Below are 21,784 nucleotides of genomic sequence, written 5' to 3'. Positions count from 1 at the left end.
ACTCCTGAGAAACTGAAGTAGCATATAACTCATCAGAAAACACTTAGAAATCTATGAGGAATATATCAAGGGTATCAGATTTAACCCTTTTGGGTTAAAAACCTATTAAAGCAAACATCCTCACAATGTTAAAATTATTTACAGAAAGGACAAATAGTTCATAAGGACTTCTCACATGTTCCGTGTATCTACGTTCTAAAAATAGGACTTTGGCTGACACTTTTTTTTAAAATTAGGGGAGGGTGGTAAGGAACACTATTTTAAAATATCCATGATTTTTGCCATTTGTTTTGTTTTGTTTTGTTTTGTTTTGTTTTGTTTTACAGAAGTTCTGTAATACCAGAATTCAAAGTTTGGAATGCTTACTAACATAGGATTAAAATATTACTCCTTTCACCTGAATTTTACTGGCTTCTATAAAACAGAATCTAGTAAGTGTACAGTGACATGTTTGCACTTCTGATGATATAACTTCTTTTTTGTAGAAAGACAGAGTATATTCACATTTTGATTACTTCACATACTGTCATGTTCTTTCAAGTTCTATCCTTCTACAAAGTGCTGCAAGTAATATCAACTTTATGGTATTGATTACCTGATAAACTTAACCTTTTGATGTTAATTCCTTAAAAAATACAAAGTTAGGATATATTTAAACTCAAACAACTTGTCAATGAGAAAGAAAACCCAAATAACATGATACAAACTACAGCAGCACAATTCAGAACACGAGAATGAGTCTGACTGTCAAATAAACTCAACTGGAATAAATCAATTTTGAAAGCATATTAGAAAATGTAGTGCCAGGAGAACTTTCGTTAGGATCTGGAAACAATCATCTGTTTCAGAATATGCAGAAGCAGCTCCTCGTTTTAAAGAAGTGGTTAAGTGAGGATTTCTTAAATTTATCTGAAGAATCTTTTCCTTAGAGAATAAGTGACTAATAGTTCATTGCTGCACTGAACAAATATCTACTGAAATTAATAGGTTTGTTAACGTACTTGATTAATTAATTAACATACAAGGAATTATACACCAACAATTGGACTAGAGAAATGCATTATTTAATTTACGATCCTTTATGATTAAAGATTCTAATGCCTTACTCATATGGGTGATCATGCTCCTGGTTTTACATTCACTCTAAGCTGCAGAACAGATTCAAAAATAACCCAAGCCTTCCTATACATAGTCAGTGGTCCTCTCCCACAGAATCAGCTTCTGGAAACTCCTAAAATTCAATCCCTATTTGATTAAACCATTTTTGAAGTCTATTCAGTGCTAAATTATTATGGAATTTTTAAAACTGGAAATAGCTACTTTCTTTAGAGTCTGGTGGTGCCTTCTGAAGAGGATATTGCTGACAGATTCTTATTACTACACACCAGCTAGAGGTTACTACTTCCATCTCCCGCAGTTCCACAGATGGAGATTGTGAAAGTGTTCGGTCATCTGTTTCAGGCTAAGTCGAACACAAGCTCTGACCCACTATCACTAGGAAGAGAGGGAGGGATGACAGCTGATGGTTTTGTCTTCAACTGATACAGCTGCTTGGAAAGCAGAGGTCTATCTGTGAACTGAAATAATAGTATCCTCACAAGAGGATTTAAGCTTTCAAAATGGTTTAGTTAAATCAATATTCTGCTGCTTACAAGACCAATAAAACTAGTGCTGTCACTTTCATGGTAACCACAGGCAAACATAACTCCAGACCATGAGATTCAGTTAAATGGAGTGTGAGGTATGACACTATTTTTCCACTTGCACTAGGATTTCAGTGTGAAACTGAAAAAAATAAACACACCACACTGAGAAAAGCCAGGAGGATAGGTATTTTTCAACATGTAATGCTATTCTGGCAGCGGAAAAAGCATTTTATACATATCTGTACATATGTATATGCATGCATATGCAAAACACTGGAATAACAAGACTGTAGAGGAGGCTTTTTAGTACTAGTAGGTCATTCCTTTCTTTTCTTTCTAGAAAATCTTAAGTGGGAGCACCAAGTACAAGAAAAAGTCATCTATTCTGCGCATGAACATGTGCTTCAGAAAGACTACACTATGCCACCAGCCTACTGACATTAGAAGATGAAAATCAAGAGAGAGTTCAAAATAGATAAAGAATTTTTTAATATAAAGATTCAGATGAACTTCATGAGTAGAACCTTATGTCAAATGAGCACTGTATATCCCAGAATAGGATGAGTTAGCCATTTTAGTTCTGACACACTCACTTAGCATATCCAATAATTTTCAGTTAATGCAGATGATATAACAATTAAAAAATAACATAAATTTAAACTATGCCCATAGTAAACAGTTTGATGTTCCAGAGCACAAAGTCAGTTCAAATAACATAAAAGCTGTAACTATTAAGTACTGAGTGTCACTCTTTCAGTGTTATTTTTTTAAAAAAGACTTGAAAATTTGCAGCAATGAAAAGCTGAATTCTATGTCTATTGTTTTATTGCTATATTCTAACCTGGCAAAGTTTTAAAACTTTCAATAAAAAGACAGAACTATACTGATAGCATACTATATATTTACTGCACAAGTATTGCATTAGTATAACTTTCAGACGTGACCAAGTGATGTAAGCCCAGACATTTGTTAAGTACCCAGCACAGCAGAGCAGCAAACCACACGCCAATTGATTTCTATGATAACTCCGTAGAACCTTGCAGAACAAAAGCAGGATTTGTGGATGCACTTAGAACCTCAGAAACAGACTGCCCAGATTTCTAAACACACGTCTGGAAAAATGGAAGATGAGAGCACTTTAGGCAACCCTGCCCAAACTTCTGTTACATTCCAGAGTGCACACAGTGGGCAGCTGCAGAAAAAAGGAGCAGGCCTCCTGGTGACATTTTTAGGATGAAGAGGAGTAAACAAGATACATAATTACACATCCCACTTCTATTCTGTTTCCCAATGCAGGTATATAGTTATTAAGAACACACTGACAAAAAACTAAATTGCTGTATTAATTCTTTCCCAGTAACCTATGTTTCTGATATAGAGAAGGAACTGTGGAAAGACTTGGAAAAAGCAATGACCCTCAAGTGGACTTAGCGTATCAGCTTTCTGCAGAATAATATAGTTATGCTAGTTCAAAATTTATATACTCCATGATGAAAAGTTATTCAAATTCTAAGTGTCCATCACATCAGAAGTTTTTATGTGAGGGGTGCAACCAAATTAGGGACAATATTTAAGTTATTATTTTAACTGCCTTTAAACAAAGCAAGCCCAAAAACCTTCCAAATCCTTTCCTGTCTTTGAAATTATCACAGAAAATAAAATACAGTCTCTGTTGTAATCCTGACAATAAAATTTCTGCCAATCACTCTAGAAAATATATCAAATTAAGAGTTATTACTTTTGGAAAAATATTTTGCTCTTTAGGTATTAAAATAGTGACAAACTTTTAAACCTACCATAATTATCAGATCTTATTTATCCTCCTTTTCACTGATACAGAAGACTATTACATATTGCCAGTGAAGTTTCCAAAGCAACCCACAAATACACATATCTCTATTCCTTACTTTTAAAAGATTGTCTTGTACATTGTCCTAAAATTCAAATTGCACCAACACAGGATACTGATCTGATCCTAGATAACCCAGTTAAATGCAGGAAGTCATCAGAGCATCATAAGAATGAGCATCATAGTTAAGGTTAGTGATGTTTTTGGTACTGGGAATCATTTAACACTTACAAAAAAGAATATTCCTTTGGGTACAGCTAGTGCTGATAATATGCTATGATAATGTGCTATGATATGGTTGCTTGAATAGTATATCAACCAATTCCTGACAGCTAGATAGCCACCTTAAAACAGATAGTGTGGAAGATAACCTTTGGTGAAGGAGAAGGAAAACGGGAAGACTGGATCAGAGAATACAAAAAGGTTAAGATGACCTTCAAATTCTTGTACTGGTTTCAAGTATTTTATTAGGTGAACTTGGAGTTTTTTCAAATAATGTTTACTTATCCTATCTAAAAACATTTCCTGTGTTTCAGACACAGCTTGAAATATGTAACTGCCAACAACAAAGTTTTGTTTTTTTTTTTTTTTTAAAAAGATGTGTTGTCAATGTGGTAAATCATTTACTCAAAAGAAAGAAAAAAAAAAAAACCAAAAAAAAAACCCAGAGGGAACTAACTGATTTGTCTGTCGTCTTTCCTGTCAAGATCGCCCTCGCCTTGGCTTTGGTCAGAGGGAAGGACTTTATGTATGAGTCATACAAATGCTTGGCAAGTGCTCGTAGATCAGCAGATTCAGGGTTTAACTGGTCGATGTCGCTGGAAATCTCTGCCAAGAGCTTCTCCTTCTCCGCTTGTGGCATTCGCCCAAACCTGATGGCTGAAGAAGATGACAAGCAATTACTATAGCTATAGTTGCACCTAAGAAAGCGTATTTGAATAGCTTTTTATGTCACCTTTTGTTATGAGCTCTTCAAATTTTTATTAAAACAGTACTTAGGCAAGTAAGAGAAAAATTATTTTCTCCAGTAACAGAGGCAAAACAGCTGAAGTGCTTTAAAGAAATGTAAACAAACAAATCTCAAAGAGGAAATAATTTATGTGCCTGAACAGTAAGATTACAATATCTTGTTTGGAAATGCAAAACTATTGTCAGCTCACCTGACAGAGCTGTTGAAAACCACTGATTCTACCTCCAATCTAAATAAAATGTAAAGAATCTTTAAGATATTAAAATTCTGTTGGCTTAGGGTAGGAACCACCATTCAGCCTAGTATTGTTTTGGGCAAATCACTATATGGATCTCAGATTCTTCATTTGTTTAGAAACAAAACACTCACATGCCTTGCAGGAATAAATTCCTAAATAGTTCAACAGAACTTAATGTAGCAATTGCTGTAAAATGTTACTAAAAGAATTAAGGAATGAGAAAGAAGGTTGTGCAAGGAATGAAAAAGCCAGAAAAGGCTGAGTTCTTCATGGTAACCCTATGTGAATGCAGCATTGAAAGAACAGGAAATGGTTCTACCTAGTCATATGATCTCACAATTGCTCAATACCAACATAAGGCAGGCTGTAAACCTCCTAGTTTTACACCTATGTACTTACTATCCAAGACACTATTTATTCCTATGGGGACGGACTTGGAAAATATTTCAAATGAGCAATCAAGATCAAGACTGATTTATCATATGGTATTTCAATAAACAGAATTCATTTCATTTGTTCTGTTTTGTTTTTGTAAAAAGAGCATCCAAGCAAAAAATGGAAGGAAGAAATAAAGGTTTGTATTTTGGCCTCAGGAGGAAATAGAAATATTATAAATATTGTTCCAGCAGTTAGTGTCTTCCCTGCATAAAGTAAAAGTGCTGTTAAGATCATACATATGAATGATTATACTAGGGATGTTTATTTTGGAAATGACCAGCCACTTTCCCTTTATGAGGATGCTTGCAGCGTGCTGATGTACAAAAATGACACTTTTTTCCAAGAATAAATAATTGTGTCAAACACATACAAAATACATTGTCATATATTTATTGATCAGTTCTCTTATTTCATGGCTGTAGAAACAAGGTTGTTTATTTTTACAACTGTACAATATTTCTCTTTCAGCAAACTTAGTCTCCAAATGATGCATGCTCTGTATTTCATATTTGCTTGGGCATTCTTAGAGTTAACATGTCAGAATAAAAATCGTTATGAAAGGACACCTAGATCAATAGGTATAAATTAATATATTCTATTTTTTTTCCCTGAGAATGTCTGTTGTTTATAATTTTTCATACAGGCAATTTGGAATAATTGCCAAGAGATATTTGTTTTGGATCATATATACCAAGCCATATATATTTTTTTCTTCTCGTGGGGAACACTAAGTATTCTTAATCAGCTACTAACAATAATTTTCAGGGAGACATCACTGCCAGCCCTCCTTATTTCTGAGAGCAAAACATTTAAAGAAAAATTATTAACTTCATATTAGTTTATATGACATACGACAATGGCTCAAAGAGACTGACACCATTCTGTAAAGAAGTAATGTGAATGGATGAACATATAGTAATGTTAGTAATGTATAAAAAATTGATATCAAACAAAAGGAGAGTTCATATTTGTACTTAGCGTAACCTAAATAAAAAGATGAAAAAAAATCAGCATAACTACAAAGGAATTAATTCAGCTACATATGGTTCCATGAACACTGTGAATAAAGACCATTTTGGTATATTCATTTTGCAGTTAAAATGGATTCTCTCACTAGTAGAAATTCTTATTTGGAGTTAACACAAATCCTTTGAGTTTTTTTGAAAAAACATGCATAGATGTTGATAATATTAAACCCATGATACTAATATCTGCATTTTAGGCATTCTTGAAGATATAAAATGAATGAAGTATGAAGCATTTAATGAAGTAAATACAGTGAAAACTCACTGAGAACATTTTATAGCATTTACAGATTTTTTTTGGTGATACTTAAGGGCTGATTCAATAAAAAGAATCAAACTGTCATCAATATAATAAAGCTAAAATATAGTATTACATACATATTGTAATAAGTTGTTACAGGGACAGCAAGTATAACTAAAATGTGGGGTCAAGAAGGTGTTAAAATAATAATATAGCTAATAAAAGTATTAAAGGTTAATTAAAAGTCCATGTTGAACAGTGTGGCTAGACATTTGTTAAATTCATATTTGCATTAAAAGCTATTATATTCTTCATGAAACCTGGTTTCAGATTTAATGTTAATTTAATATTAAATTTGTGGCATTCATAGGATTATGTTTTATGGTCAATTTGTCCACTTTTCAAATGTGCATTTTGCAATAGCGTCATCAATGGAAAAAATCTTGTGATACTTTGATGCTTCTGATTGTGTTAATACTGTTACTATTTCATTTACTGCTAGTAGTTCTAGAGTAGATGCCTTCTTTAACTTATCATTTATTTTTATTTTGCTTATGATGGCGATACTTATTATCCTTAAAAGTGCTTTGAGATCTCTGCATGAAAAGTGCTATAAAAATGAAATATTATTTATTGCTTTGCTACTTGTTTCAGTACTCTTCCTTGTTGGAATCATATCTAATTTTTTGTTTCCATTTGTTTGAGAATTTGTATAATTTTTATATATACAGTCAAAACCCCCTGTGAACATTAATGTTAAATCAGAGCATTGCCTTCACTGTGCTAAGTTTTATGAATGCAAGCACCCTTATGTATAATCTGTTTTGGAGTTAAAGCTCAAAGACACAAAGGAGGACTATATCAAATGATACATGATTAAAGCTGCCTAGAAATTTGCTATATATTTTTAAGGAATATTTGGCATAGGCGTAGCATGGGGCCTCATGATGCTAACTTTTCTATGAAGATCAGATTCCTGGTTTCTTTTTAAAAAAAGATTATTTCAAATTCCTTTTCTGTGAATGAAAAAGGAAAAAAAAAAAAAACCACAAACAACAAAAGAAATAAGTACCACTGCCTAAGGTAACACTGAATTATACAGCTAGTCTGTTAAAGTGCTGAGGAGATTACTTTGAAAGAAAATTAGCACGTGTTATATGGTAAACAAGGTTATAAGCATTAACTTCTGTTCTTGAATGTTTGCATGCTGCATTCAGAATTGAGTTAGATATAACAAACAAAGCTTACTCATAGCACGACAGCTATTACATCAATGTCAAATCAGTCCAAATTACCCATTGTTATCAAAGAATGCACTAGTTGATTAGCGAGTCAAAGCAGTATAGCAGGGGGTTATCTTTTACGGGCCTGAAACACCCATCCTTGGTTTACCAACCCACTTGAGCAGGATTGCCAGCTACCAGATCACATGTCTATCAGTTCAACAAAATAGCCACTAATATTAGCAGAGTTTGCATTTAGCAGATAGGACCAAGTCTTCTAAATACATGAATTGACTTCACTAAGAATGGAAATGAGATCTTACTGTTTTCTGTACTATATAAATCCTTAGGGTGTATCTTGTTGCCTGCCATAATAATATCAGACTTTTACATAAAATAATTCGGCAATAATGAAATCCCTCAGGAATCTTATAATATTTTCTTGTGTTTAGTGTGTGAAAACTGTGCTTGGGGTAAAGTTTGTTATGCATTTTTATTAGCAATCTATCATTTCCACATGTGTTTGTTTCTTCCTAAATGTGTGTTTGTAAGATAGATTAACAGCGGTGGATCTTTCATGATCTGCTTTTAAACACTGTCCCTATTTCATGAAAATATGTGTCTTGGAAGATTTCTGATGTAATTCATGAATTATGAGAGTAAAGTTTCCTGAACAAAAGATGATCAGGACCCAAAAGTATATTTTAAATATGGCAAGTCGTTAAACGTAAGGTCAGAGAGTTATGAATCAAACATTTCTATCTTATAATTTGATAAGCAAAAGGATAGTTCTAAAATATTTTTTAACTATTAAGTCCAGCAGATTCTGTTCAATGTTTATTACCATCACAGGCAAAATTTGGGCCAAAATTCAATTTTGTGGTACTAGCCTAGTAGTTTCCTTTCGGAGAAGTCATTGTCATTGTCACTTTCAGGGGACTGAGACAAAAGTAAGGGAGAGGTCAGGCACCAGGAGGTTTACAGAAGGAATTTGGAAAGTGGGATTTTGGATGAGAGGAGAAGTAGGAGGGTTTGATGATACTTACAGAGGCTAGGGTGAAAAAAGGAGAGTTCACAGGGTGGATAAGAGTTCACAGCATTTCTGATGGTTGAGGAAAATTTCAAGGATGGGTGGCATGATCTTCTCCCTTTTCTGCTTCTTTCTCCACCTCCCTCCTGTGACCCTGACCTCATCTTCTATTTCCCTGGACCATTATCCTCCTTGCTACTCTATCTTCTCTTTCCTCCAGCTACCCTCACAGCAGGCCCAGCTTCCTTATCTCCTGGGAGCCTGGGAAGTGGATCAAGCCAGGATCTGTAGGGGCGGGAAGGGCAGGGACAAGCCAGCGAGCTGGTATAAGAGATCTGGAAATGCGGCTCGCTGCTCATGCTGCAAGGGTGGAAGGGGTTCAGATGGCAATTTCTTTCACAGTAATAGAAGATTGTGCAAGTTTGGGCACGTGCCTGCAGCTGGAATATATGATCTCTCTCTCTTTCCCTTGGCAGTTATTTCTTTTACTTGCATTTACAGTATTCTCCAAATGTCAGTGATATAAAGCCAATAGTGAATGCAGTAAGACAGTACATGCTACATTATATTCTTTGCCTTTCTGGGGAAAAACTAGAATATTTATCCTTACACCACATTTTATGGCTTGGAGAAGTCACTAAGATTGCTTATAGACTATTCTGTATAGCACTCATCTGATTGTCTAGATTATTTTTGAGCATAAATGAGACCCCAGATAGATAAACAGAGTTTCTTACACTAGAAAACACAAGATAGAGCCAGGGAGGATACCTGTCTGAGTTCACTGGAGGCATGTGCCCAGATTGAACAATTCACTGCTCCCAGAACTGATAATAAAGACATACTGCCATGTGTGCTCTTTTTCCCATTACAGTAGTTGGTTCTATATAAATAGTACTTTTAGTAGAAGAGAAAAAATTAACAGAATTTCTAAAATAAAAGAACCAAGCTTCTGCTTAGTGGTACTTCAGAATACAATCTGAGAAGTTAAGGGTTAAACACAGAGCAGCACTGTGGCTAGAGAAGGAAAGGAAAACAATATTCAAAGCATGAGAACACTACTGTCTTTTTTAACCTTCAGCCAAGTGGTATGTAGCATTTATATGTGAAAAAATGTGGCTGTAGCTGCTAAGTGTCTCCTTGCATTCTCCATTTTTGTAAGTACTCTATTCATTTTGCAATAATATATCTGTGCAAAGACAGTCATAGATCGGAACCCTCAGGCAAAAATAATCCACATTCTGATGCCAAGCATTTGAAATTCAGATAATTTCACTACCCAAATGAATGACCTTTAATCTGTAGATGCAACAAAAAAATGTGTCTCAGTGTCATTGATAACTTTCAGTGTTGCATTTCTGCATGCTTCTTTATATAACCCTGTGTCTTCAAAGGCAAAATTTAGTTCTTTTTTATAAATTTGTTTGTTTATGAATGATGGAGGAATGAGGGTGTTGATTCATGAAATGTAACGTAACCAGACTGGGTGAAAAAGGCAAATGCAGAAGCCAATACTTGAATATAAACACTACTAACTCCCTGTTAGGTGAACTCATGGTTAGAGCAAATGTAAGTGTTCCTTCAAGCCCTGGGAAAAATGGCTTTGCCCTTTCCCCCTTTTCTCTATGCCTCCCCCTGGCTCTCATAACCATGGCTCTTGCTGGTGCCACAGCTTCTGCCTTGGCAGTGGCTGAACAGGAAAAAATGGCAGGTGAAATGTTAATTTTAAAAATATTTCTTGGGCCCTTTATGATGTTACTAAGCCAGAGAGAACAGTCTTGGCCTTCTTCTTCTTGATAGAACTGCACATGGTTCCCATTGACATAATTGGAAGCCGTGTTGCTAGGTTATGAGAGAATTTGGCATGCACCTTGAAAATAATAATAAAACCTCCTGAATTACTATTAAAATACCCACAGTAGCATTTCAAAATTAGATTTATTTTTAAGCATTACTATTGCATCCCAGGAACTTGAAAACCATATTTTCTATTAGCAAAACATTTCCCATACCAATTTACATTCACTGCATGTATTAACCCCGCAAACCACAGTTAAGCTTTCCTCTTGGGGACAGTACACTCATTTTTTATATTGAAAATAATGAAAGTTCTAAAAAAACCACAGAGAAATTATTTTCCCAGTCATGTTTGCAATTCTTTACCCTTAGAATTACATAAGTCTCTATGTTATGACATTTAATTCCTGTTTTCACTCAACTTTGCCAAAGCAAGGCAGCAAAGAATCTTCATTATGTCTTTCTGTCCAAACATTCGTAAGTAGTTCCACATGAATCGATATGTTAATTTTAAAGTTCAGAGGGACTTTCTTTTAAATTCTGTGCAAGAGAGCAGTATCATGATATGCTTAATGGTATCTGCTTACCTACTGTAAAGAACCATACACAATTGCAAACACCTTTGCAATCTAAGACTACAACATACTCAAAATGGAAATGCTGCTTGCAGTTCACAGATGGGAGGGGATATTCACCTCTGGATGGTGGAGAGGTCAGACAGTGCACATTACACAGGAATCACAGCTATACACACTATATGATGAGAGGCCAACAGCTGAATGGGCATGCTAAGAAACACTACACTCCTACTTACCACACATTGGAATCTATGCCCAGATGTGGGTATCCTAGGAAGGAGGAGGACAGGTTTTTTAAAACAGTACAGGGTCTGGCCCATTCATTTAAAGTATGTTGTGTTCTAGTATGAGGAAGTGTAAACTTAGTGATGTTAACGGTCCTCGATAAGTGTCCTATGCATCAAATTCAAATTGTTATTATTCACAAAGTTTCAGTAAATTCTCCAGTCCATTTTTCATAATTAAATTTTCTGCTTACAGGAAAGGGATATTGAGCTACAGTATGCAAAAGAGTCTTGTCAGAAAATAAGACAATGAACTGAAAAATAACAATTACACTAGGAATATGTTCAGGAAGAACAACCAACAGTGCAATGAGCAAGAATGATGGAGAGTAAAACCAACTCATCTTTTATATTATGTATTATATTGATAAGTGCAGATCTCTACCTATCTGATTTTTGTATTGAAAGTAATCTCCAATCATATGCATAGTCTCCTAAACTCAGAGGTAATCATCTCTCTGATAGGTATTTCTAAACTGCCTAGTGTAAAGAAAGAGAAGACTCTAGATGTTAAAGCAGCACATTCAGTAATCATATTAATGTTTCAAGTTATTTTTCAGATGAAACACTTTTGTTTTAAAATATGCTGTGTGCACTTACCATTATGTGACATTCCAACTGCAAGGCATTTCTGAAATCTGCAGTATTGACATTTATTTCTGCTTTTTTTATGGATGCGGCAATTAAGATCACACCTGTCATAAATTAGCTTTAATCTGATTGTTCTTCGAAAAAAGCCCTGGAGTAAACAAAAAAGCATGTAAAAGGATGCAAGAAACTGCCAATGTCATCATCTCACTTCTCTATACGTACAAAGCACCTTTCTGTATACACACTGAACCTAACTTTGTTTTAGACAGATTTCCAAAGGAAGCAAGGCTCATGTGATCATACTGTCTGCTTATCAGTATGCTCCTGTTCGGATCTTATTAGCCACTTTCAAACTATTTTGATAGAGGGGTAAAAATCTCAAATAGCTGGGGAAGCTTATGGGAATCAATGGGGTTTAAAGGACACTAGGGACGTAAGTTGAGAGCTCTACAGACATGCTGAGCATGAAGAACACTATGCCAAAGGAAGCAAAGCTCCATTTGTTCCACTGCTCATGGGATAATTTGTTATAAAATGAACATGAAATTTTCAAAATTTAAAGTTCACTACCAATATAGAAAACTTTTTATAAATCACAACAAACCAAAAATTCTGCCAACAGCAGCTTGATCTCAAGTAAATAAAAAAGGTTGTGTTACCTGTTTGTTTACATTTTCTTTCCCAATTAAGTATTTTTTAATTCTATTTCAAATATTTATTTTCCTTTCTGAGCCTGAGTACTTAAAGAGAATTAATATTCTTTCATCTATTCTATTTCTTTGTTTTTCCAAAGTGCTGAACTAATTTTGCAATATTTATTTCTGAGTTCTTGTTTTCTAGGTTGTTATATTTTCTAGTTTATCTCCATTGTTTGGATATTACAAGTTTGCAAAGTACATTGGCACATGAAAAATCCAAAATCTTGGTGCCAAACTCACGGAAATTATTGCACAGAAGTCTCGTGAAGTCTTATAAAGAGAGAAATCATTATGGAAATTCACAAGTCTGTCTTTTTACAGTATAAAGATGTTTTCTCTGATCGCTCACAATCAATTAATAAAGTTTATCCAAATTTATCATCATTTTTCCTTGTAACAATTAATTTTTCCTCACAGCAAATAATAAAAATAAAAGCATAATGCCAACTGTTACTTATATAATTCACTGTAATTTAAATAATGAACAGCATACTTATTGTTTTATGTGTGTTCCTAATTCAGTGCTACAAATTTTATTTAAGCTCTGCATTGGGTCTTTCCTATTAGTTATTTTCCTCAAGATGTTGAAAATAGAGAAAATGGGAATTTCACATTAAAGTCTCTAATATTTTTCTTTTAACTTGGTGAATTATTATTACTTTCTTTCTCTGGCATTTCTTTTCTCACTCTTCAGGATGGTCAATTTTTAAAGCATTCATTTGTCCTTTGTGTTATAAACACTAAATAACACTGACATAAAAAAAAAGCCAGTGGAGTTTTAAAGCAGAAAGCCCTATTCTTTAATACCATTAGACTTTTCTGTAGTCCCCTAGAAATGTGTAAATTGGGTAAAGAAACTCTAATCAATAGAATAACAGAGCCTGAATTTTAAATTGCTCAGAGCATTGAGCATTGGAGTTGGGCATGAGTCTGCTTTTGCTGCATTCTGTGAATTCAGATTCTGCAAGTGACCTCCAAGACAGCAGGAATGAAACATAATTGCATAATTGACAAACGCAGAAGAAATGCACAAAAAGTTCAAATAGATCAGTAACATAAATGATCAGTAACATAAACAATAAAAAAGCAAATTATATTTTAAAAAAACTCCTACTTATTAAGTCATAAAGTATATGTAGAACAACTTACTTAAAGACCTAAAACTTTTTTTTAAAAAGCAAAGATCTCTGATTTTACCAAGTGATTATTCAGACACAAATAGTATCAAATCTTAATTGAGAAAAAATACATTTGTAGTAACTTACCTTACAACCCTCACATGCGTGCACACCATAATGAAATCCAGAGGCCTTGTCCCCACATACACGGCATTCAATAGCCATAAGGGAGTTGGAAGACTCCTCATGAGGTTTATTGTACAACTGAACTTTTTCTGAAAAATAGGGTGGGGAAGGAGGCTCCATTTTGATTGCACCTGTGTATAGAGAAGATTTAAATGATAAACTCAAAGTATAATTAAATATCTAGAAGAAGAAGCAAGGAATAATCACAAGTAATCACAGTAAACATAGATTCATAGGTCTGTTTCATAATACAAAACGAGTAGTAAACAAAGGATGTAAAGGGATATAATCTGTAAGCAGCTATTTCACTGGCAGGATATAGGCTGGAAAACCTTGAAGAGGCAGATTCTGATGTAGAAAGTGTATTACAGATTCAGTTTCAGCTCTGTAGTGTGGAATGACTTGAAGAAAGGGATATTAAAAATTTACATATGGAGACCTCATACTTGAAAGGCCTTACTTTTCTCAGTATATAATCTGGCTGTATTACTTTAAGGTGTTCAGAACTACTGCAGGGAGATTGAGTGGAGTTTCTAATCTATTCTAAAAAAATATTTAAGTATCTAATAGACGTATGCATTGAATAATATATTATTGGATAATATATATATTGGATAATACAATATTGGATATTTAAAGGAATATAGCTCTCTCCTGGGGAACACTGTTCAACTTCGGAAGCAGTTTAGAGATTCATTTTCTCTTCTGAAAGTTTCTAATTAACAGACCAATTTGTAATATTGCACAAGCTCAAACAACCAAATGTGATATCTCCAACTGCTGCTCTGGAAGGGTGAAGGTCTGCTACATGTACTCTATGTTTTCTATCTGCCCTGCAAGAATATCTTGTGGACATCTCTGATGACACAGGATACCAGCATTTAGGCATCTGAATACTGCTAAATCCTTTTGCTATAGTACAGTTTCCAGAGAATGAAGCAAATGTGGACATGAAGGAAATACTAAAAAAATTAAAAGCATACTTTGGCAATCCTGGAGCTTGATATCATATTTATAATCAATGCTTGTCTGATCAGTTCTTGCAAGAGGAATATCTTCATAGTGCGGTGAAGAAATGCTTGAAAAATCAACAGTGGTAAATGGCTTTATGTCAAAAGAATGTGTATGATCATCCATCGCAGACAGATCCACTGGACTAATTCCAAAATTAATGGGCCAAAACGGCATTTCTGTGTCAACCATTGTAATCCCTGAAAACAAAAAAAGAAACAGACATTTTAAAAGAAGCTAGTTATCTCTGTAATGAGTTTGGGCCCAAGCTGAGGTCCAATTGTCTCATGTCCAAAGGGTTGAGATGCAAACTCACAATCTGGTGTACATTTTAGGGGAATGTTTAGGCCCCGTCTATCACTTGGCTTGAGTTTGTCACCATATAATGCATTAGGCTGTATAGTAACATTGCATGGATAACACTGGGCAGTTAACCCAGCTTTGAGGTTCTTAGGAAGGCTCTGATGTCTCATGTCATAAAAGCAAATGAGATTTGTGGACATTCAGGGCTCAGGCTAATCTTAGAACAGAATGGCTGTCTTAAGTATGCTACTAGACTGAACTGGTCTGGTCCGTACTTCAAAAGGCAGCAGAGACAACTAGTGGGCTCACAGAACAATGGTTCAGTTAGATGAATAATTGACAAAAATATATATATGAAAAATAACCATCTAAACAATTACGAATGGCCAAATGAAATACAATTGCATTTTAATAGTATGTTTTATAGAATGCTTATGTGCTTTAGTAAGCATGCAAGTCATTAAAGAAAAAAAAATGATGTAAAATTAAAGCAGCATAACTGGAAAAAAATAATTCACTTTTTTTTTTTTTTTAAACAGACAGATAACACTGGCTTCAATTGCATCTCTCAATAGCATGCATATGAATACAATTAGCAGTCTTCCACAATTAATTTTTCAGTTTTGCAAATTCTAATCATCATTCTTCCCAAGTGCCTGAAAATCTGTTTTTTTTTATACTAAGAAAAAAAAAGTAGTTGGCATTAAATAGTGGTGATTTTCCTCCAAATAACCAGAAATATCTAAAATCTTTAGTCATTCAAGTATGTCAAAAGTTTTATCCCAAAGTCTTAAACCCAAGGCTCAAGGAAATTTAATTTATGACTTTCCAAATTCCATATGTATTTATGCAGATCTTGAAAGTAGTAAACAAACAAAAAGCTTCAATCTGCAAACATCTTCAGCAAATCAAATGAATTTAGATTGAGATATGTTTTTCCAAGTCCTCTTCTGACAGTTAGCTGAACCGAAATCCTTGATTTAGACATGTTTCAACTACAAAAAAGTTTGTAAGTAACAGCAAGTGTAAAACACTTACTGTTTTATAACTAGGGTCTGTGTTTAATTTTCTGTGATTTATAAAAAAATATTCTAATCTAAAAATAGAATAGATGTTATGGAACTAAAATAACTGGGTCACTTTGGCTGTTTAATTTGGACTTTAGACCCAATCAAGTAAGTAGCCTTTAACCTCTAGATAAAAGGAACTTTGATTTGATTTTATTTGATCTGATCTACTTTGAATCAAAACTACTGTGTCACACTGCCAAAACTGTTGCTGCAAAATGAATGTAATGGAACAGACCTGCTCTATAATTTTGAGATCATCCTTTGTTTTGACAGGCCTACAGGTAAGTAAAAGAGTGATTGTCCTTCCCATCAACTATACTGAAGTGCTAAGGTAGTAATGGCTAGAAATGGCTACAGTTCTCTTTTAATCTTTCCTCAGGAAAGTCACCATCATTCTTCGGCCTTTTAGGACTCACAGCACAACCCTTTAGTTCTTCTACCTTGAACATCGACAACAAAGGTTGTAAGATATCTTTCTTATTTTTAAATTTTAGATAAGAAATTCTCACTGCAGTTGGAACAAAAGAGATGCTACTGTATCCCATGCTGCACAACATACATGTTGCCCCTAGTAGAACAAAAGAGGAACCTCCCACTCCTATTACTACATGACTGATAAAGTGGAGCCCTGTGAAGCAAATAGTGTTTGATTTGATTTGATCAAATTTGATTTGATCAAATCAAATCAAAGCAAAAGGGTGAACTGTTTGCAAGGTTAGCCTAACAGTCAGCCAGCCGTCTACCTTCCCAAAGGCTTCAGCCATTGGATGGGATAGAGAGTCTCTTGTTATCCTAAATGAAAGCAAGATCGCCTACTAGTAAACAACAGAATTTCTAACTGCCACAAAAGAAAATTATCCGTTGAAAGTACATTATAGGTTGTCAGAGTACCTTGGTGTTATACAGTATCTTCCAAATAGTCCAAATTTTTCTGTAGGCATGAAGTGCAAATCCCTGGCCATCAACACTGGGAACTGTCTTCCTTAAACGGATTTCCAAATAAAGCAACAAAATAGAATAGGCTCCTCCTTAAGAGTCTATTTTTGTAATTAACCAGAAACATCTTTAAAAACATAAAATAAAATCAACAGACATCTAAAATTTAAATATTGGCTTCTATTCCTTTAAGCAAGTGACACTGAGAATTATGTCCACTTTGTATCTGGATGGCTGCCTCAAGGGTGAAGAAGAAGGATGCCTACAGGCATGGCCCTGGTTATTGCCCAAGTTCATCCTGTGGAGTCCGTAGGACTCGATATGCGCAGGTGCACCCATGAGGTTACTGCGTGGCCAAGAAACTACTGCAGGCAACCACGTCATCAGAAGGCAGGAGGACTCGTACTGAGAGCTGCCCTTGCACAGACACCTCCCCTGCACTAGAGAAGCAGCTGAAGAGGCTTGAGTACAGGCTTAAAGGCAAGTGCAAGCTTAAGTCACTCACTGAATAGAGAGATACTTAATCACTTGCCGCTGATCTCAGTTTTTGTATTACATGCAAAGCAGATGTTAAACAGTTCCTGCATCATCCATAAAACCACTATAAAAGTATTCTCACAGTCTTGAGGGGTTATCACTTTGTATTTTCAGTTTAAAAGGCTTCAGTTTGCAAATGACTGAGAGCTGAACAGCAAGTTAAAGCTAGTCTGTATTTCACTTTGTAACACAGTGAATGACTGTGATGTTTTGGAGAATTTGATTATGTATAATGTGCTTAATTCTATGAAACTCCTGAGTCATTATAACACAGTGTGTGCATGAAATTCACTATGTACAGACATACTACAGCTTAGAAAGACTCAGATAAGCATGTAAGTCCAGAGGCCTGGCTGGCTAGGCACAAACTCCAAAGCTAATAGGCTATAGTATTCCTTAGCAGGAATTTTCTGTTTTCACAGTCAGCACAGCTAACTTGTTTCAGCAAAGTCTACCAATAATGCCAGAGCAGTTTCATGGTAAAAGTATTTCTAGCCTATAACTGTGATGTTTTAGATTAAGTTTTAGAAGAAGCAAAATAAAAATAAATAAAAGTAATCTGTCATTTTAACAATCACTTAATATGAGGGATTGTGTTTCATGCATGCTGGTTTTTCTTTACTAATTGTTTTTTTTCCTGTGCATCTGTTCACATCACACACACGTTCTCTATGCTGGGAATAGAGGAAATAAAAGTGCCAAGATTACACTGAAGAGAAAACCAGGGAATTGTCGGTGCACCTATCAGCTACTACAGGTCACAAAGTAATTCCATTTTATGCTACTCATATTTCTGCTCTAAGGTAATAAAATCTGGAATCAGCAGCCATTTACAATTCTGAGCAAAAGCCTATAAACTCCACCTCTTCCAGAGGTTAACATCCCATGACTAGTAATATCAGTTCTTCTGATCTTCAGGCAACTAAAAAGGCTTTGCTAAATCATTCCACTACAAAAAATGTCTACTTTTAGTTTTGAAAAATTGTTATGTTGTCTATATTATAATTTCATCTAAGATATCTTCAAAAGTACCTAGCAATAAGTGTATACCTAGCACACATAAGTATGCATTTCTGAAGTCTTGTGTTAAACTATAAGGTTCTGACATGGTAAAATGCCTTAAGTAAATAGGATTTACTCAACACAAAAAAATGTTTGCATGTCCATTTTTAACTGCTTTTTTTCCCCATTGAAAACAGTTAACTTTGGCTATATTGTAAATCTAAATTGACAAGGCCTTAGCTCTGTACAATTTATATTAACTTAATTTCCACTCCCAGTCTAGCATGAACCTAGGAGGGCTCATGAACACAGAACTTTTAATCTAACTACAGCTGAGAAACATTTTGCCTCTCAGGCCTCACCGTTAAGGAAAGTACCACTGTTCTGAGGGATGTAACATCCTCCAACAACAGCACCACAAGACAGGACAAGATGGATGTTTATATGCGCGTGTGTCTATGTGGGGAGAAATGGAGAACGTTTGGCTTCTACCTAATCTTGGCTTTCCTCATTGCTGTATAAAATAAAGCAAATTCTGTGCTTTCCCAGCTGTAGGGACTATATTTCTACTACTTACTATGACGTCTGTGCAAAAAGGTGGTAAAGGATTATTTTCTTACTATATTTCATGACAACAAAGGACTAAAATATTTGACTTTCTCTCATTATGCACATATTTCTGATTTGTTTGGTTAAAAAAAAAAAAAAAAGCAGCAGTGTGACCTGGTATACAGATATACCAATCAATAGCTATTTTTCAAAGATGCCAGTAAATTCAAAGTTGCTAAAGGAATATTGATGACGTCAGTGCAATAGATTCTGTACTGTAAGAACATCTAAGGTCAAACTAATCACAAGACAGCTGTTTTGTGCTTCTTTCTCTACGTCTGGATAACAAGATGCATATTATAGCATTTCTTTATACAACAAAACAGCTAGGTGTCAATGATCTCCATAAACATTTCTGAATTATGAGAATTTTCAGGTTTGCTCAGGTTTTGGATATAACAAAATCAAAGCATTTCATTACAGTTTTAAAGTTTGAATCTTCACATATGACTGCTAAGTCTTAGTCAAATTATGGATATCCTGTTCAATTTAATAAAATTTGCTGTTACACTGGAAACAAAATTAATTTTACTGTTCAGACTAATTTATATTAGAATGAAGAAATTTATACTAGAATGAAGAAAAACTTTTATGTGCTAGTTTTATTCTTGAATTATTGAAAACTAAAAGGTGAAAACTGTTCTTACGTTTAATAGTTTACAAATACTTCTATTTTGCATGTAACTTTACTTGATTTCTGCTGTGTATTTTGTCTTTTTCTCTCCCCATAAAAGATGAATGCCAACATTTCCCTCTGGAAAAAAAAAAAATTAATTGTAGTCTTATGGCTTTAAAAAAAAAAAACCAAAACCACCAAAACATACAAAGCATAAGTCCAATCAACAGACTTCCAGAATTCTTTTATAAAACTCACACATGCTCATGTGAGATCCAGGTAATAAAAACATAACTAACATTAGTTAAAAAGATTTTTATGTGCAAAAATCATTTTTAGCCAGCAAAAGACTATGCAGAATAGTAGCAGAGATGTTATTAACATAAAGTCAGATGAATATGGTTTCACATTAAATCATCAAAAAGACCAGAAGTGAAAGAGAGAATACTGTTAACATTAAACACTGAGATATGAAACTAGTTGTTATAACTCCCTTTACTTGCATTTAATCTCATGTAGCCAACTGCTAACTATTATCTACAAGGAAGTAAAAGAAGGCACATGAGCTCATTTGAGACACGTCTATATTGACTATCAGCCATAGGGACAGCTTAGAGTTAGTTAATCTGGTGCTGATTGTGAGAACTATTATATCATTAAGTTACTTCATTCAGCAGCAATTGCAAATTGAATTGATTACCAATTCCTGAGAAAGTTATTCAGTGCATTTTTTGTATTAGGAAACCATAAAATAACGTAAGAGATTACCATGGTATGAAAAACATCTTGGATCACAAGCTACTCTTTACCATAAACACTACCTGTGCTCAGTTAACCTGAAAGGCTTGTTGCACTACATTCTAGACACGTTCTTTCCAGACAAAACTACCAAAATATGACCCTAGAGGTATTTAATGAAGCAACCAGAACATCCTAACCTCATAAGAGTTACAGAAAATCAGAAGAAAAAAAAATAGTTAAAGCCTCTCAGCTTTGAAAAATTACTAAAATCAAGGCAATTGTATAATTGTACTACATGGACAGATATAAATATGGACAAATATATACGAGATGTAAATATTGTTTTTGTTTTTTTTAAGTTGAGACATATTTCATGGAATAGTTTGAATTTCATCTCATGTATAAATGTGTCAGAGTTTGTCAAGTAAACTCATATGCAAGTGCTACAGAGCTTAATGGGACTTTTGCCAATTAATTTAATTAAAGTGGGCTCAGACTCTGAAATAATGTCTTATATAAGTTGGTTAAGATCACACAACAATTCCTAGCTTTTAAGAAAGATTTAGAGATGGTGAAGGGTCAGCTTCATATCCTCATATATTTAATTTATTTATCTACTTAAGAGGAACAATAAAATGTTTTATGTGTGCCTTGCAAAAACACATCTACCCTACATGACGACAACACATCCACTGAATTAAAGACCTTCATGGATCTTTTAGAAGAGAATGCTGCAAAAGGACTATAAGAAGAGAAAGGACAGTCTTGTGATAAAACAATTGCATTCCCCTTTCAATAACTCTGTTATTTCATTGCCTCTGACACAGAAATTCTATGTGGCAACGGACAAGTAGTTCAAGCCAACATTTTCATCAGTGCTGTTTTCAAGTCCTGAATGTGAGGCATAGGGTCTGGTGATACACTGTGTTCAGAAAGTGATTAACTGATGTCTCTAGAAGGTGGAGATGGTCATCAATTCTAGTAAGACTTGGAAAAATGGTATCACTTTGTCCTATTCATTGTTCTTCTGGTTATTTAGAGAAAATT

The 21,784-nt window shown here is 34.4% G+C and overlaps 1 protein-coding gene across 1 annotated transcript in view; it reads right to left on the bottom strand.

The window, feature by feature from the left end:
- PPARG (peroxisome proliferator activated receptor gamma) overlaps positions 1-21,784 on the bottom strand; it is a 58,223-nt gene that overhangs the window by 8,320 nt on the left and 28,119 nt on the right. The window contains exons 2-5 of the mRNA XM_082322575.1: positions 14,896-15,123; positions 13,874-14,043; positions 11,920-12,058; positions 4,175-4,374 (exon numbers count right to left, since the gene is read on the bottom strand). Coding sequence (XP_082178701.1) covers positions 4,175-4,374; positions 11,920-12,058; positions 13,874-14,043; positions 14,896-15,115 — 729 coding nt within the window. The 5' untranslated portion in view covers positions 15,116-15,123. The remainder of the gene's footprint in view (positions 1-4,174; positions 4,375-11,919; positions 12,059-13,873; positions 14,044-14,895; positions 15,124-21,784) is intronic.

The sequence above is a fragment of the Platalea leucorodia genome (genome assembly GCF_965183815.1).
Source record: "Platalea leucorodia genome assembly, chromosome: 9".
Taxonomy (NCBI): Eukaryota; Metazoa; Chordata; class Aves; order Pelecaniformes; family Threskiornithidae; genus Platalea; species Platalea leucorodia.
The sequence above is the reverse complement of the archived record's forward strand: the minus strand, read 5'-3'. Positions and strand labels throughout refer to the sequence as shown.